The following is a 15,902-nucleotide window of genomic DNA, read 5'->3' on the forward strand; positions in this document are numbered from 1 at the left end:
CTCTTGCCTCCTTCACTTGCCTCCTTGAGGGGAAGCGGCGGGGGCGGCATGGCTGCGGCGGGGGCGGCATGGCTGCGGCACGCTTGCGGCCAGGCCTAAAGACGGTTTTGCGACACAGGATCTCCTTCAAGTCAAGTCAAGTCAAGTTAATTTGTATAGCCCAGAATCACAAGCAGTCTCAAAGGGCTTCACATAGACAAAAATTGACTATTATTCTCAAAGCATCCCCTGATCTTAAGCTTCCAAAAGGGCAAGGAAAAACTCAAAAAAACCCTGCCAGGGGAAAATGAGAAACCTTGAGAAGGGACCACAGATGGAAGGATCCCCCTTTCAGGATCACCAGGTTGAAATGGATGCAGAGAGGGCACAAATGATACATAATATGAAAATCAACAAAAAAAAAGCGAAGAGCGAAAACCAACTCCAGCCGAATCGGCCACTCCAGGTTAGTTAAAGGCCATGTCATAGAAATGTGTCTTTAAACGTGTCTTAAATGTTTCTACTGAGGTAGCAGTCCTAATATCCATTGGTAGGGCATTCCAAAGCTCTGGAGCCCGAATAGAAAATGCTCTAGACCCTATATTGGGGTAATGTGATCAAATCTTCTTGTCCGTGAGAGCAGCCTTGCAGCAGCATTTTGTACTAACTGTAGACTTTTGATGCGGGACTTAGGAAGACCAGAGAATAATACATTACAGTAGTCCAGGCGCGACGTGACGAACGCATGTATAATAGTTTCCGCGTCACCGGTCGAGAGGATCGGACGACTCTTTGCAATATTACGAAGGTGAAAAAACGCAATTCTGGTTATATTCTTAAAGTGCTTTTGAAAGGAGAGCATTTGGTCAAATATTACCCCGAGATTAGTTACAGTATCGCTCTGAGTGATAGTACGGTTATCTATAGTTATAGCGGTTTCCTTGAATAAGTGTTGATAACGAGTTGGACCAATGATCAACATCTCAGTTTTATCTGGGTTAAGACGAAGGAAGTTCAGAGACATCCATTGCTTGATCTCCGCAAGGCACGCCTCAAGATTACAACAATCCCGCGGCTCTGTCATCGATAACGGCATATATAATTGGGTGTCATCCGCATAGCATTGAAAACTAATATTATATTTACGTATTATGTCCCCAAGCGGAATCATATAAATATTAAATAGAATTGGTCCGAGAACCGATCCCTGTGGGACACCACACGTAACATTATAGAGCTCCATGGACCACTCGGTGCGTCCTGTTTGATAGATAGGAATGGAACCAGCCTAGTGCTGACCCTGAAATACCAACACAACTTTTAAGACGCCCTAATAAAATATCGAAGTCTACAGTGTCGAAGGCAGCACTAAGATCGAGTAGTAACAGTACAGATGAAGTGTTTGAATCCATAGCTATGAGGAGATCGTTAGTCACTTTAGCAAGTGCTGTCTCAGTGGAAGGATTAGCTCTAAAACCAGACTGAAAAGAGTCATATCGATTATTGGCGATCATGTAATCAATAAGCTGCTGCGCTACTACTTTTTCAAGAAGTTTTGCTATGAATGGGAGGGAGGTTTGAAACTGGCCTATAATTACTGAGACAGTCCGGGTCAAGATTTGGTCGCTTAAGTAATGGTTTAATGATAGCGGTTTTAAAGGCTGTTGGCACTATCCCAGAGACAGACAGACAGATTGATTATATTTAAGACGGACGGTCCTAAAATTTGAAATAATTCTTTAAGTAGTTTGGCTGGAAGAGGGTCGAGTAAACGTGTTGTTTGTTTAGCCGCACTAACCAATTGTGTAAGCCTTTCAAGAGACACGCTTTTAAAAGTTGAGAGGGTTGTTGCATGATCATCAGCGTTGGTAAACGGCGGGCTCGACCGAGCGATTGGAATGGTATTCTTGATCTCGTCCCTAATGGATTCAATCTGTTGAGCAAAAAATTTCATGAACTCGTCAGCTGAGTGGAAGGAACTATCGGGGGTCGGCTGGCGTAGTCAGCTTTGCCACTGTATCAAATAGGTGTTTCGGATTGTTTTTATTGAGATTAATAACTTGCGAAAAATACCGAGTTTTTGCTAAGATAAGCACATCTTTATATTTCAGGAAGCTATCCTGCCATGCCTGATGGAAAACCTCAAGTTTGGTTAGACGCCATCTGCGCTCATGCTTTCTCCATAATTGCTTAAGCGTACGCGTTTCATCTGTGAACCACGGAGTAGGCAATCTACGGCGAGTTTTCAGACGTAACGGCGCCACAGAGTCAATGGCATTTAACAATGTCGCATTGACTTAGACTTAGACTTAGACTTAGACAGAACTTTATTGTCATTTTGTCAACACTAGGTGTGTACAAAACGAAATTTCGTTGCATACGGCTTTCAACAATGTAGAGGTATTTCGGCTGGTTAAAAAGTGACATTCTATATAAAAATATGAAATAAGATAATTATAAAGTACAAAGTGCAGCAGTGATACAGTATGTAAACAGTGCAGGAGACAAAAGCAGTATTTACAAGTGTGCAGAGGAATGCTACGTTTGAATGTTCAACAGTCTGACGACAGCAGGGAAAAAACTATTGCAGAACCTGGTGGACCTGCAGCGGATGCTGCGAAACCTCTTCCCAGAGGGCAGCAGGGAGAACAGTCCATGGTGGGGGTGTGATGGGTCACTGATAATATTTCGGGCTCGGGACACGCAGCGCTGGGATGACAAGTCCTGAATGGAGGGAAGAGGAGCCCCGATGATCCTCTCTGCTGTCCTCACCACTCTCCTCAGGTTCTTCCAATCGGAGGCGCTGCAACCTCCACACCACACCGAGAGACAGCTTGTCAGAATGCTCTCTATGGTGCTTCGGTAGAACGTCCTCATGATGGGTGGGGGCAGGTGGGCTCTCCTCATCCTCCGCAGGAAGTACAAGCGCTTCTGTGCCCTCTTGACCAGTGTTGTGGTGTTCACAGTCCAGGTGAGGTCGTCTGTGATGTGGACTCCCAGGAATTTAGTGCTGCTGACCACCTCCACAGCTGAGCTGTTGATGATCAGTGGAGCGTGGTGAGGCTGGTTCTTCCTGAAGTCGACGATGATCTCCTTCGTCTTCTCCACATTCAGGATCAGGCTGTTTTCTCTGCACCAGCCCACCAACTGCTCCACCTCCTCTCTGTAGTCCAGGTCGTTGTTGTCCCTGATGAGGCCCACCACCGTTGTGTCGTCTGCAAACTTCACGATGTGATTGGTGGTGAACCTGGGGGCGCAGTCGTGTGTCATCAGGGTGAACAGCAGGGGGCTCAGGACGCAGCCCTGAGGGGAGCCTGTGCTGAGGGTGATGACATCTGAGGTGTTCTGTCCGACCCGGACTGACTGAGGTCTGTTGGTGAGGAAGTCTAGCAGCCAGTTCCGAAGGGGGGTGCTGAAGCCCAGGTGTTCCAGTTTTTCCACCAGATGTTGTGGAACGATGGTGTTAAACGCTGAGCTGAAGTCCAGGAACAGCAACCGCACGTGGGTGTTCCTCTCCTCCAGGTGAGCCAGGCTCAGGTGAAGAACGGAGGAGATGGCATCCTCAGTAGAGCGGTTCTGCCGGTAGGCAAACTGGAACGGATCGAATGTTGGGGGGAGTCTGGAGACGATGTGATCTTTGAGCAGCCTTTCGAAGCACTTCATCATGATGGGAGTCAGTGCCACCGGTCTGTAGTCATTCCATGAGGTGATTTGAGGTTTCTTCGGCACCGGAATGATGGAGGCAGCCTTGAAGCACACTGGCACTTTGGCTTGGTCCAGCGAGATGTTAAAAATGTCTGTGATGACACCAGCCAGCTGGCCTGCACATTCTTTGAACACCCGCCCAGGTATGTTGTCGGGGCCTGGGGCCTTACGTGGGTTGACTCTTCTCAGAGTCTTCCACACGTCGGCTGAGTCAAGGCAGAGGGCCTCCTCTTCCTGGTGGGGAACAGTTTTAACTGCAGGAGTGCTGTTTAGTGCCTCAAAACGCCCAAAGAAGTTATTTAGACCATTCAGGAAGTCAGCATCAACCTCACCCACCGGGGGGGAGGGTAAGTTGTAGTCCGTGATCGCCCGTATGCCTTGCCACATACTCCTGGTGTTATTGGCGTCGTGGAAAAAATCCTGAATTTTTCGACTGTGGCTTCGCTTCGCTAGCCTGATGGCACGGTTCAAGTTGGCTCTCGCTGTCCTCAGTGCCTCCTTGTCGCCAGACTTGAAGGCTGAGTTCCGTGCTCGTAGCGTATGACGTACATCCTCAGTCATCCAGGGTCGTTGGTTGGCTCGGGTGATGATGTTCTTAGTGGTGCTGACGTCCTCGGAGCATTTGTTGATGTAGGCTGACACAGTCATGGCGTACTCATCAATGTCGATCTGATTGTCATATGTTGCTGCTGACTTGAACATGTCCCAGTCAGAGCACTCAAAGCAGTCCTGGAGTGCCTCCATGGCCCCCTCAGACCACACCCTCACCTGCTTCACTGTGGGTTTTGCTCTGATCAGCAGGGGCCTGTATGCAGGGATTAGCATAACAGATAGGTGGTCTGAAGAGCCGAGGTGGGGGCGGGGGGCTGCTCTGAATGCATCCTTTATATTGGTGTAAACCAAGTCCAGAGTGTTCTCTCCCCGAGTTGGAAAATCCACGTGTTGGTAAAAATGAGGGAGAATAGTCTTCATGCTAGCCTGGTTGAAGTCCCCAGCAATGATGAAAACCCCCTCTGTGTGCGTGGATTGCAGCTCACTGATTGTCCGATAGAGAACCCTCATGGCCTCTTTAGTGTTAGCGCTAGGAGGCACGTACACAGCCGTGATGCTAACAACAGTAAACTCTCTGGGCAGGTAGAAGGGTCTGCAGTTAACAGTCAAAAGCTCGATGTCCGAAGAGCAGAAGCTGGCGACAGATCTAGCATTTTTGCACCAGTTGTTGTTGATGTAGACACACAGCCCACCTCCTCGGGATTTACCGCTTAGCTCGCTGTTTCTGTCGGCGCGGAATGTAGCGAGCCCCTCCAGGCTAACGGCGTTGTCCGGCATTGATGAGTTCAGCCATGTCTCCGTCAGGATGAGAGCGCAGCAGTTTCTAACTTCCCTCTTTGAAGAGAGTTCCAGTTTTAGATGGTCCATTTTATTATCCAGTGAGCGGACGTTGGAGAGGAAGATGGATGGAAGCGGCGGTTTGTAGGGGTTAGCTTTAAGCTTAGCCGTTAGCCCACCTCGACAGCCGCGCTTCCGCCGCCGGTCACACCGCCTACGCTTACTCCTCCTCCGGCGTGTGCTGCCCGGCGAGCCCGCTGCGTCGTGAGCTTCTGGGGCTAGCGCCCTAAGCACTCCGAGGCTACGCAAACAGACTAGGGTAGTTGTGGCTACGAGTCCGAAAACACTTGATGACCGTACCTCCAGCAGGCGCTGGCGATCATACACTAATCTACTGGATGGATAAACTAAACTTTGTGTTGTTTGTAGTGTCCTAGGCGACATATTTTGCGAAAATCCTCGTCGGATGTTGAGACCCGTAGCGGCCGCGGCCAACTGGGGCGCCGCCATCTTGGAATCATGAATCTTGAATTCATTTGTAAGATTATCAATAGAGCCGGTGTATGCGGGAAATATAGCGGTTGCTGACGATAAATTCATGTGGATGTTGAAATCGCCCATGATAATTATATTTTCCGCATTGGTTACTAGATCAGCCACGAATTCTGAAAATTCATCCAGGAAGCCAGAGTAAGCCCCGGGTGGACGGTAAATAAGAGCAAGATAAAATGACGGTAAAGCGGTGGATCGGGCAGTGAGAACTTCAAATGTTTTAAGTACGTTGATCGAACGAGGCCTAAATCTAAGCTCGGAATTCCAGATGAGGGCGACACCCCCACCCTTCGTTTTTACTCTTCTGCGCCCTCAGGTAGCATCTCCTCAGTGGATAACGAGCAGATCGGCAAATTCAAGCGGGAGCTGCAAGAGAACCTGCGGAAGAGATACCTCAACGTTCCCAAGGGCAACACGGGGTACGGCCGGCAGGAGCCTCTGGAGAACGTCTACACTGAGCTCAACATTACCCGCGGCGTCGCCAGTCTCCCCGACAAGCAGCACGAGGTCCTTCAGATGGAGATGTGCGGCGTGGCCGAGGAGGAGTCCATCCAGCCGTGCGACATCTTCCAAAGCCAGGAGCCCCTTCGCACGATGCTCACCGTGGGCTTCGCGGGCATCGGGAAGACTTTCCTGGTGCGCAAGTTTGTCCTGGACTGGGCCAGCGGGGAAACCAACACAGACGTGGACTTCATCTTTCCCTTCGCCTTCCGCGAGTTGAACTTTGAGGAGGAGAAAAGCTTTTCGCTGGCGGAGCTCATCCGACTCTTTGTCTGGGAGAGCAAGGCCATCAAGTTGCTGGACCACATCTTGGTCAGTCTGCAAGAGTCGGCCAACCGCCACTACCAGTCCAGCAAGATAAAGATTTTGTTTGTGCTGGACGGCCTGAACGAGTCCCGCCTCAAACTGGACCTGAGCCTCAAGCGCAAGGTGTACCCGGACGTGACCCGAGCCTACCCCGTAGAGGTGCTCCTGGCGCATCTCATCAAGGGGAACCTGCTTCCCTGCGCCCAGGTTTGGATCACCACGCGGCCCCAGGCGGCCCACGACATCCCGCCGCGCCTGGTGGACGGCAGAACCGAGGTGAAAGGCTTCAGCGACTCCCAGAGGCTGGACTACTTCAGGAAGAGGTTCCCTGACAAGGAGGACGTCATCAATCACATCCAGAGGTCTCGCACCATTTTCATCATGTGCCACTTGCCCATCTTCTGCTGGCTCACCGCCACCGTTCTCCAAGACTGTCGGGATGCCGGAAAGGAGCTGCCCGAAACCCTGACCGAGATGTACACAGAGTTCCTGCTCTATCACCTGGACAAGTCCAAGGAGCGAGACAGCCAGAAGAGCACGGAGTACGTCAAAGCGCTGGCCAAGCTGGCTTTTCAGCAGCTGATGAAAAAGCAACAGATCTTCTACGAGAGCGACTTGCGGGAAAGCGGCCTGGATGACCCGCAGGGCGCAAAACACTCGGGAGTCTTCACCGTGGTCTTCAAGGAGGTACCCCCGCTCAAGAAATACCAACGTAAGAGGTTTCAGTTCATCCACCTGACCGTCCAGGAATATCTGGCCGCTCTCTACGTGATGATGAGCCTGTTCCAGGACAACAAGAACGTGCTGGACGATTCCGGGTGGACGCGGGAGTGGAAGCCGCTCACTGAAGTTCATGCGGCGGCCATCCGCAAAGCCTCCAAGAGTGAGGGAAACCTGGACTTGTTCCTCCGCTTCCTGCTGGGCCTCTCGTTGCAGTGCAACCAGGATCTCCTGGGTGAGCTGCTGAAGGTTCCCAAGAACTACAGACACGGCAACGCAGAAACGGTCCACTTGATCAAGCGACGGATCGAGCGGAATTCTCCCGAGGAGAACATCGACTTGTTCTCCTGCCTGAAGGAGCTGAAGGACGAGTCCCTGCTGGAGCAGATCCAACAATACCTAAAAGGGGGGCGATTGTTCAGGGAGGACCAACCTCCAGCCATGTGGTCGGCCCTGCTCTTCTTCTTGCGGGCTTCCGACGAAGCCATGAGCTGCTTCGAACTCCGGAAATACGCTCCGTCCGAGAAGGGGCTCCTGATGCTGCTGCCGGTGGTCAAGGCTTCTCATAAATCAGTGTAGGTGCCGTCGAGCCAGCACGCTGAACCGGCCGCGCACATGTCAGCAGCCCAAACCCTCTTGTCTTCTCAGGCTCGAGAACTGCAACCTGAGCAAGAAAAGCTGCGAGGCGCTGGCCTCCGTTCTAAGCTCGTCCCGCTCCCTGAGCCATCTGGATCTCAGCTGGAATGACTTGCACGACGACGGGCTGGAGGCGCTCGCCACCGGACTGGCAAAGCCGCGGTGCACCTTGCAAGTTCTCAGGTAAGGCTCCCCTCGAGCGGCAGAAGGCCAGCCGGCCCAAGAACCTTGGGCTTGTGTCAGCCGCCCTCTTGTCTTCTCAGGCTCTTTTGCTGCAAGCTGAGCAAGAAAAGCTGCGAGGCGCTGGCCTCCGTTCTAAGTTCGCCCGGCAGCCTGAGGCATCTGGATCTAAGCTGGAACGACTTGCACGACGACGGGCTGGAGGCGCTCGCCGCCGGACTGGCAAAGCCGCAGTGCACCTTGCAAGTTCTCAGGTAAGGCTCCCCTCGAGCGGCAGAAGGCCAGCTAGCCCAAGAACCTTGGGCTTGTGTCAGCCGCCCTCTTGTCTTCTCAGGCTGGTGCGGTGCGAGATCGGCACACGAGGATGCGTCTCACTGGCCAAGGCTCTCCGGTCCAACCCCTCCCACCTCCAACAGCTGAACCTGGGTGGCAATGACATCGGAAAGGAAGGAAAGCGGGCCTTGGGGAAGGTCCAAATGGATTCTTGCGGCAGTCTGAAGATTCAAATGGTAGGTTCCAAACATCTTCCAGGGTGCCGCATGGGAATTTTGTAACCAACTCTTCCGTGAACGTGCATTTTGGTTTCAGCATTGTTTGCAAACACTCGCAGTAGACTGGCCAGCCCAGTAGCAAAGTGAAATGGAATGGAATGTACATGAATTACGGTTGAGGCAGTCCAACAAAATCCCGGACCAAACAGTTTCGTTTGTCTCACCAGTTCTACCAGTTCGACGGTATGGCTGTGATGTAAAAGGAAGCTAAGCTCCCAGTAAACAGAAGAACTCTTGTCTCCTTTGCGAACGAACCGGCATAGGCTAATTGCACCGCAAAGACTCTTTCCAATTGATCAAACGCAAGATCCGTTTTTGAAAGAGCACGGTGCGTGCCCTCAGCTCGTCCACGAGATCTTGGGAGGGCGGGATCTGCGCTGCGGCTGCCGCGGCTGCCGCGGCTGCCGCGGCTGCTGGACTCGCACGGGAGGAGGGCTGGCTGGGGGAGCGTGGTCTTGTCAGCTCAACGCTATTTTCGGACTGCTTAAAGTGATCCCTTTGCGTTCAGGTTCATGTGGGAACGATGGCTCTGGATATGAAAATCAAGGGCCTGCTGTTGAAAACGCTGAAAGGCCTGGGGCAGGAGGAGTTCAAAAAGTTCAAGTTTTATATGAACCTGCCCAAGAGGGTCAAAGAAAATTGGATTGACATCACCGAACAGCTGATGAACAGGCACGGCAAGAACGCGGGGAAGAAGACCATCGAGATTCTGGAGAAGATCACCAACTACAACCTGGCCCAGAAGCTGCGCAACGGCCTGCCGCAAATCACAGGTAAGGTGAACGTGGCTTCTGGTGGGGGAGGGGGGGGGGGGTCATCCAGAAAGCAGCTTACCTGAAAACTCTCAGGTGATACAAATGATGGCAACAGCTCTGGCCTCCTTCACTTGCCTCCTTGAGGGGAAGCGGCGGCGGCGGCGGCGGCGGCATGGCTGCGGCACACTTGCGGCCAGGCCTAAAGACGTTTTTGTCACACGGGATCTCCTTCTGCGCCCTCAGGTAGCATCTCTGACCGTGGCAGCCGACATGAAGGCACTCGGCATCAACCACGAGATGGCCATTGACCATTCCCGGTGGAAGAAAGCCATATCGAGAACCCAGTCCAACCCAGCGGCGCCTGGAAAGCGGACTTTAAACCGATGATGATGGATAACGAGCAGATCGGCAAATTCAAGCGGGAGCTGCAAGAGAACAACAATTTTTGAAGAAAATCTCCCTCGAAATAAAACTTGAAATCACCTTTCTTCTTGTTTGTTGTCAATGGCGCATCGCATTCAGCCATCCTGCGCAACACACTTAGTCAGTAAAATTCATTATTGACGACACATCGTTTGATGCGATGGTGCAATCCTTGATGGTGTGTTATTGTCAAATATTGTTTATTTTTTTTAATCTCCATCGCAAACCGGATATCATACGGAGGCCGCCATTACAGATGCGCAGAACGGATGCGCAAGACACGTCAGCTATATACATAAAGAGCGAGACTTGAGTTCTCTACCTAAATGCGTATTACAGGTAATGTTTTATTTCACAACACTTTGCCTTGTTCCTTTCTTCTCTGCTGTTCACTTCAAACACGCTCCATACGAACACAATGCTCTGGTATCAGACAAGGCTTGCTCGATCACCTGCTCGTTTGCTGTCTGTCACAATGTACCCGACACAAATCCGAAACATTTCTTCGCTGTTGAGTTTGCTAGCGCATGCGCAGTGATACTGACCGGCAGAATAACATCCGGTTGTTCCCGAAGATGATCTTTTTTCTGAAACAATTTTACGTTTACGGACTTAAGTAAGAGTCAAAATTTGGGTGCGTATTATACATGGGTACAGGCTTTTTTCCAGCATCGACATGCCATTTTTAGGGTGCGTATTATGCACGGGGGCGTATTTTACATGGAAAATGACGGTACCTCAACATTCCCGAGGGCAACACGGGGTAAAGCCGGCAGGAGCCTCTGGAGAACGTCTACATTTAGAAACTAGGGCTGTGGACTCGGTCGGATTTTTGCACCGAGTCCGAGTCCGGCCTCTTGACCACGAGTCCGAGTCCGGCTGTCCATTTTTTCTGTTAATTCATGTGACTGCTTAGTCTTTATTCAAGGCTAATTTAGATCAAAATCGAAATAATTACAACAGTTTTGTGACGGCTTTGTCTTTATTAAACATATAAACGAATACAATAAACAGATACTTTCAAGTTTTAATCATTAATTACACCATTATAGCTCAGACATTTATCTAAACACAAATAATTAGTGACGACCCCACAACTATCGAAACACATCAATGATATAAGCTGGGTGACGTAATCGTCCTTGACATTGATACATAATGTAAACATGAGCCTAAGTGCAACTCAACGTGGCCGCATTGATCGTAACTTACGCTCCGTTTCCCCCCCAAATCTAGAGGCAAAACATTGTTCTCTCGCTCCTTCCGGGTTCTTCCATCTTGGCTGCGCGCGGGGCATTGTGGGTCTTGTACGTGCACGCAGGCAGGCAGGCAGGCGCGGGCGCGCACGCAACAACTACATTTGTCATCATAACAAGCAAGCAGGGCTGTGGACAGTATTCCTACGCGCATTCTCAGCAGCATGATGAAAATAAAATTGAACGTATTTTTTTTATTGTCGGACTCGGTGGACTCGGTCAAAATCAGCTCCGAGTCCGAGTCCGGCAAAAATGACCGAGTCCGAGTCCACAGCCCTGTTAGAAACAAAGCCGCTGATGATGCCGGTAGTACGTGGGGCCCTTCGTCATCCCGTGATCAATCTTTGTCCTTTTTGTAAACAACCGCCGCGCCACGCCGCGTCGCGCTGCTGACGTCACTTGAAATTCAAATTACAGTAATCCCTTGCTACATCGCGGTTCGTTTATTGCGGTTTCACTTTTTTTTTTTTTCTGGAAAAAAAACCACATAGAAGTCGCTCCTTATTATAAGTCGCCCCCCCCCCCACCCAAACTATGAAAAGAAACGCGACTTATACTCCGAAAATGACGGTACTTTTTCAAAAGCGTCGGGACTCCAGTTAAATTGAACGAAATGTGAATTGTTACCACTGACGGACCAATCTATCAGTTATTACACGAGACGCAGGTTCAAAGAGAGGTTCAATATCGAGGCGCCTTAGTCACGAAAGTCAGAATTGCTTCGGAAGAAAATACGGATAATATTAATTATATTAATAATTGTACAGAAAGGGTGTAACTGCATCTGAGGTAGTATTTCAGCTCAAAGTATTTTTGTTCTTACCTATTACTGGTAATCAATGAGGCGGAAAATTTGTCTGTGCCGTTTCACACGGACCCATTTTAGTGACGGACCACCGGCAAAAATCTCCGCTAGAAAGGCCAGTTTTTCGAAGCTGTTGACTAGCCAAGTTATAGTTGAGTTTCTTGCGCCTTATTAACCACCTCTCACGCCTGTATATGCAGCTAATAAGGTAATGAGGGTGACGCTTCTGTGTTGTTTCATTGCGGAAGTTTGCATTTGATTTATGTACCTTGTTTATCTGTAGCATTGAAGCTTACAGCTAATAGAACCACTTGTTTGCTGCAGTATTGTAGTATTGAATATGCTTGTTAGTGGTGGTATATAGTATATGTATTATTGTGATGATGTTTAAAAGTTTATTTGTTTAACAGTCTTATAGGTATTATATGTTTTGTGATTACGTTTATTAGCAGTAGTGCAATATGATGTGAAAAGAGACCAAAGGAGATTAGTTTGAGCATATTGATTTATTGTTAAGAAATGCACTGTATGTTTATGTTTACACAGTTCTCACGGTCTGTCAAGGTCTGCCAAGTCAAGATAAACAGATCAGTAACAAAAAGAGCTCCAAGCTGTCCTTTGTATACGAGAGGGCGTCGCCCTGACCTTTGGACGCCACAGCGACGAGGACTTTTGTTCGGAAGGCTCACACGCTGAAACGAGACGACGCAAAGGAGAGCGTGCATGCGGAGCCGCAAAGCCTTGCTGTTCACAATCACGTTATTTAGTCAGCTGCACGGTCGGTCGGTTAGCGAGCGAGCCAGTCGCTCGGCGAGTCTGAACGACTTGTTGGCTTGTTTGGCGATTGCTCAGACGGTTCACTCGGTCCGCTTGTCGGTTATTCAGCATTCAGTCGCTGGCTTTCTCCATAAATGCTCAGTTGTTTACTTTGATCGAAGTTTGCAGGTAAAGGGTAAGCTATTTCTTGAAGGGACGTAACGACAAGGAAGCCAAGCCAGCAGCAAAGTCATTGTCAAGCAGCCTCGAGGACCAGGAAGGAGTCTCATCAGAAGAGCAGACTTTGGCCTCCAGCTTCTCGGAAATGCCGCCACCTTCTGAGCTTTGGACGTGGGACGCTATTGTGGCTGTCTCTTGTGCGAGAAAATCAAGGTGATCCCTTTGCGTTCAGGTTCATGCGGGAACGATGGCTCTGGATATGAGAATCAAGGACCTGCTGTTGAAAACGCTGGAAGACCTGGAGCAGGAGGACTTCAAGAAGTTCAAGTATTATATGAACCTGCCCAAGAGCAAAAAAGAAAACGCAGACCGGATTGACATCGCCGAACAGCTGGCCAACACGCACGGCAAGAACGCGGGGGAGAAGACCATCGAGATTCTGGAGAAGATCAACAACTACAACCTGGCCCAGAAGCTGCGCAACGACCTGGCGCAAATCACAGGTAAGGTGAACGGGGCTTCTGGTGGGGGGGGCTTTCCAGAAAGCAGCTTACCTGAAAACTCTCAGGTGATACAAATGATGGCAACAGCTCTGGCCTCCTTGAGGGGAAGCGGCGGCGGCATGGCTGCGGCACGCTTGCGGCCAGGCCTAAAGACGGTTTTGCCACACGGGATCTCCTTCTGCGCCCTCAGGTAGCATCTCCTCAGTGGATAACGAGCAGATCGGCAAATTCAAGCGGGAGCTGCAAGGGAACCTGCGGAAGATCTACCTCAACGTTCCCGAGGGCAACACGGAGTACAGCCGGCAGAAGCCTCTGGAGAACGTCTACACCGAGCTCAACATTACCCGCGGCGTCGCCGGTCTCCCCGACAAGCAGCACGAGGTCCTTCAGATGGAGATGTGCGGCGTGGCCGAGGAGGAGTCCATCCAGCCGTGCGACATCTTCCAAAGCCAGGAGCCCCTTCGCACGATGCTCACCGTGGGCTTCGCGGGCATCGGGAAGACTTTCCTGGTGCGCAAGTTTGTCCTGGACTGGGCCAGCGGGAGAACCAACACAGACGTGGACTTCATCTTTCCCTTCGCCTTCCGCGAGTTGAACTTGGAGGAGGAGAAAAGCTTTTCGCTGGCGGAGCTCATCCGACTCTTTGTCTGGGAGAGCGAGGCCATCAAGATGCTGGACCACATCTTGGTCAGTCTGCAAGAGTCGGCCAACTGCCACTACCAGTCCAGCAAGATCAAGATTTTGTTTGTGCTGGACGGCCTGGACGAGTCCCGCCTCAAACTGGACCTGAGCGACGAGCGCAAGAAGCGCCTGGATGTGACCCGAGCCTACCCCGTGGAGGTGCTCCTGGCGCATCTCATCAAGGGGAACCTGCTTCCCTGCGCCCGGGTTTGGATCACCACGCGGCCCCAGGCGGCCCACGACATCCCGCCGCGCCTGGTGGACGGCAGAACCGAGGTGAAAGGCTTCAGCGACTCCCAGAGGCTGGACTACTTCAGGAAGAGGTTCCCCAATGACAAGGAGGACGTCATCAAGCACATCCAGAAGTCCCGCACCATTTTCATCATGTGCCACTTGCCCATCTTCTGCTGGCTCACCGCCACCGTTCTCCAAGACTGTCGGAAACACGGAAAGGAGCTGCCCGAAACCCTGACCGAGATGTACACAGAGTTCCTGCTCTATCACCTGGACAAGTCCAAGGAGCGAGACAGCCAGAAGAGCGCGGAGTACGTCAAAGCGCTGGCCAAGCTGGCTTTTCAGCAGCTGATGAAAAAGCAACAGATCTTCTACGAGAGCGACTTACAGAAAAGCGGCTTGGATTACCTGCAGGGCGCAAAACACTCGGGAGTCTTCACCGTGGTCTTCAAGGAGGTACCCCCGCTCAAGAAATACCAACGCAAGATGTTTCAGTTCATCCACCTGACCGTCCAGGAATATCTGGCCGCTCTCTCCGTGATGATGAGCCTGTTCCATGACAACAAGAACGTGCTGGACGATTCCGGGTGGACGCTGAAAGACATCCTGTTGTTTTGGAAGTGGAAGCCGCTCGCTGAAGTCCATGAGGCGGCCATCCACAAAGCCTCCGAGAGTGAGGGAAACCTGGACTTGTTCCTCCGCTTCCTGCTGGGCCTCTCCTTGCAGTGCAACCAGGATCTCCTGGGTGAGCTGCTGAAGGTTCCCGAGAACTACAGACACGGCAACGCAGAAACGGTCCGCTTGATCAAGCGACGGATCGAGCGGAATTCTCCCGAGGAGAACATCAACTTGTTCTACTGCCTGAAGGAGCTGAAGGACGAGTCCCTGCTGGAGCAGATCCAACAATACCTAAAAGGGGGGAAATTGTCCACGCAGGACCTACCTCCGGCCATGTGGTCGGCCCTGGTCTTCTTCTTGCGGGCTTCCGACGAAGCCATGAGCTGCTTCGATCTCCGGAAATACGCTCCGTCCGAGAAGGGGCTCCTGATGCTGCTGCCGGTGGTCAAGGCTTCTCAAAAATCAGTGTAGGTGCCGTCGAGCCAGCACGCTGAACCGGCCGCGCACATGTCAGCAGCCCAAACCCGCTTGTCTTCTCAGGCTCCAGCACTGCGAGCTGAGCAAGAAAAGCTGCGAGGCGCTGGCCTCCGTTCTAAGCTCGCCCGGCAGCCTGAGCCATCTGGATCTCAGCTGGAACAACTTGCGTGACGACGGGGTGGAGGCGCTCGCCGCCGGACTGGCAAAGCCGCAGTGCACCTTGCAAGTCCTCAAGTAAGGCTCTCCTCGAGCGGCAGAAGGCCAGCTGGCCCAAGAACCTTGGGCTTGTGTCAGACACCCTCCTGTCTTCTCAGGCTCTATCATTGCCAGCTGAGCAAGAAAAGCTGCGAGGCGCTGGCCTCCGTTCTAAGCTCGTCCCGCACCCTGAGCCATCTGGATCTCAGCAGCAACGACTTGCGCGACGACGGGCTGGAGGCGCTCACCGCCGGACTGGCAAAGCCGCAGTGCACCTTGGAAGTTCTCGGGTAAGGCTCCCCTCGAGCGGCAGAAGGCCAGCCGGCCCAAGAACCTTGGGCCTGTGTCAGCCGCCCTCTTGTCTTCTCAGGCTCTATTGCTGCAAGCTGAGCACGAAAAGCTGCGAGGCGCTGGCCTCCGTTCTAAGCTCGCCCGGCAGCCTGAACCATCTGGATCTCAGCGGGAACGACTTGCACGACCACGGGCTGTATGCGCTCTCCGCCGGACTGGCAAAGCCGCGGTGCACCTTGCAGGTTCTCAAGTAAGGCTCTCCTCGAGCG

The 15,902-nt window shown here is 51.7% G+C and overlaps 2 protein-coding genes across 4 annotated transcripts in view; one reads left to right on the plus strand and one right to left on the minus strand.

Moving 5' to 3' along the window:
• The window catches only part of LOC119128357, a 252,135-nt gene that overhangs the window by 176,027 nt on the left and 60,206 nt on the right, over window positions 1-15,902 (minus strand). The gene's annotated exons all lie outside the window — the stretch shown is intronic.
• The window catches only part of LOC119128354, a 113,887-nt gene that overhangs the window by 76,972 nt on the left and 21,013 nt on the right, over window positions 1-15,902 (plus strand). The window contains 9 exon segments of the mRNA XM_037260669.1: window positions 5,882-7,667; window positions 7,741-7,911; window positions 7,992-8,162; window positions 8,243-8,417; window positions 12,867-13,137; window positions 13,328-15,137; window positions 15,211-15,381; window positions 15,462-15,632; window positions 15,713-15,883. Coding sequence (XP_037116564.1) covers window positions 5,882-7,667; window positions 7,741-7,911; window positions 7,992-8,162; window positions 8,243-8,417; window positions 12,867-13,137; window positions 13,328-15,137; window positions 15,211-15,381; window positions 15,462-15,632; window positions 15,713-15,883 — 4,897 coding nt within the window.

The sequence above is a fragment of the Syngnathus acus genome, chromosome 10 (genome assembly GCF_901709675.1).
Source record: "Syngnathus acus chromosome 10, fSynAcu1.2, whole genome shotgun sequence".
NCBI lineage: Eukaryota > Metazoa > Chordata > Actinopteri > Syngnathiformes > Syngnathidae > Syngnathus > Syngnathus acus.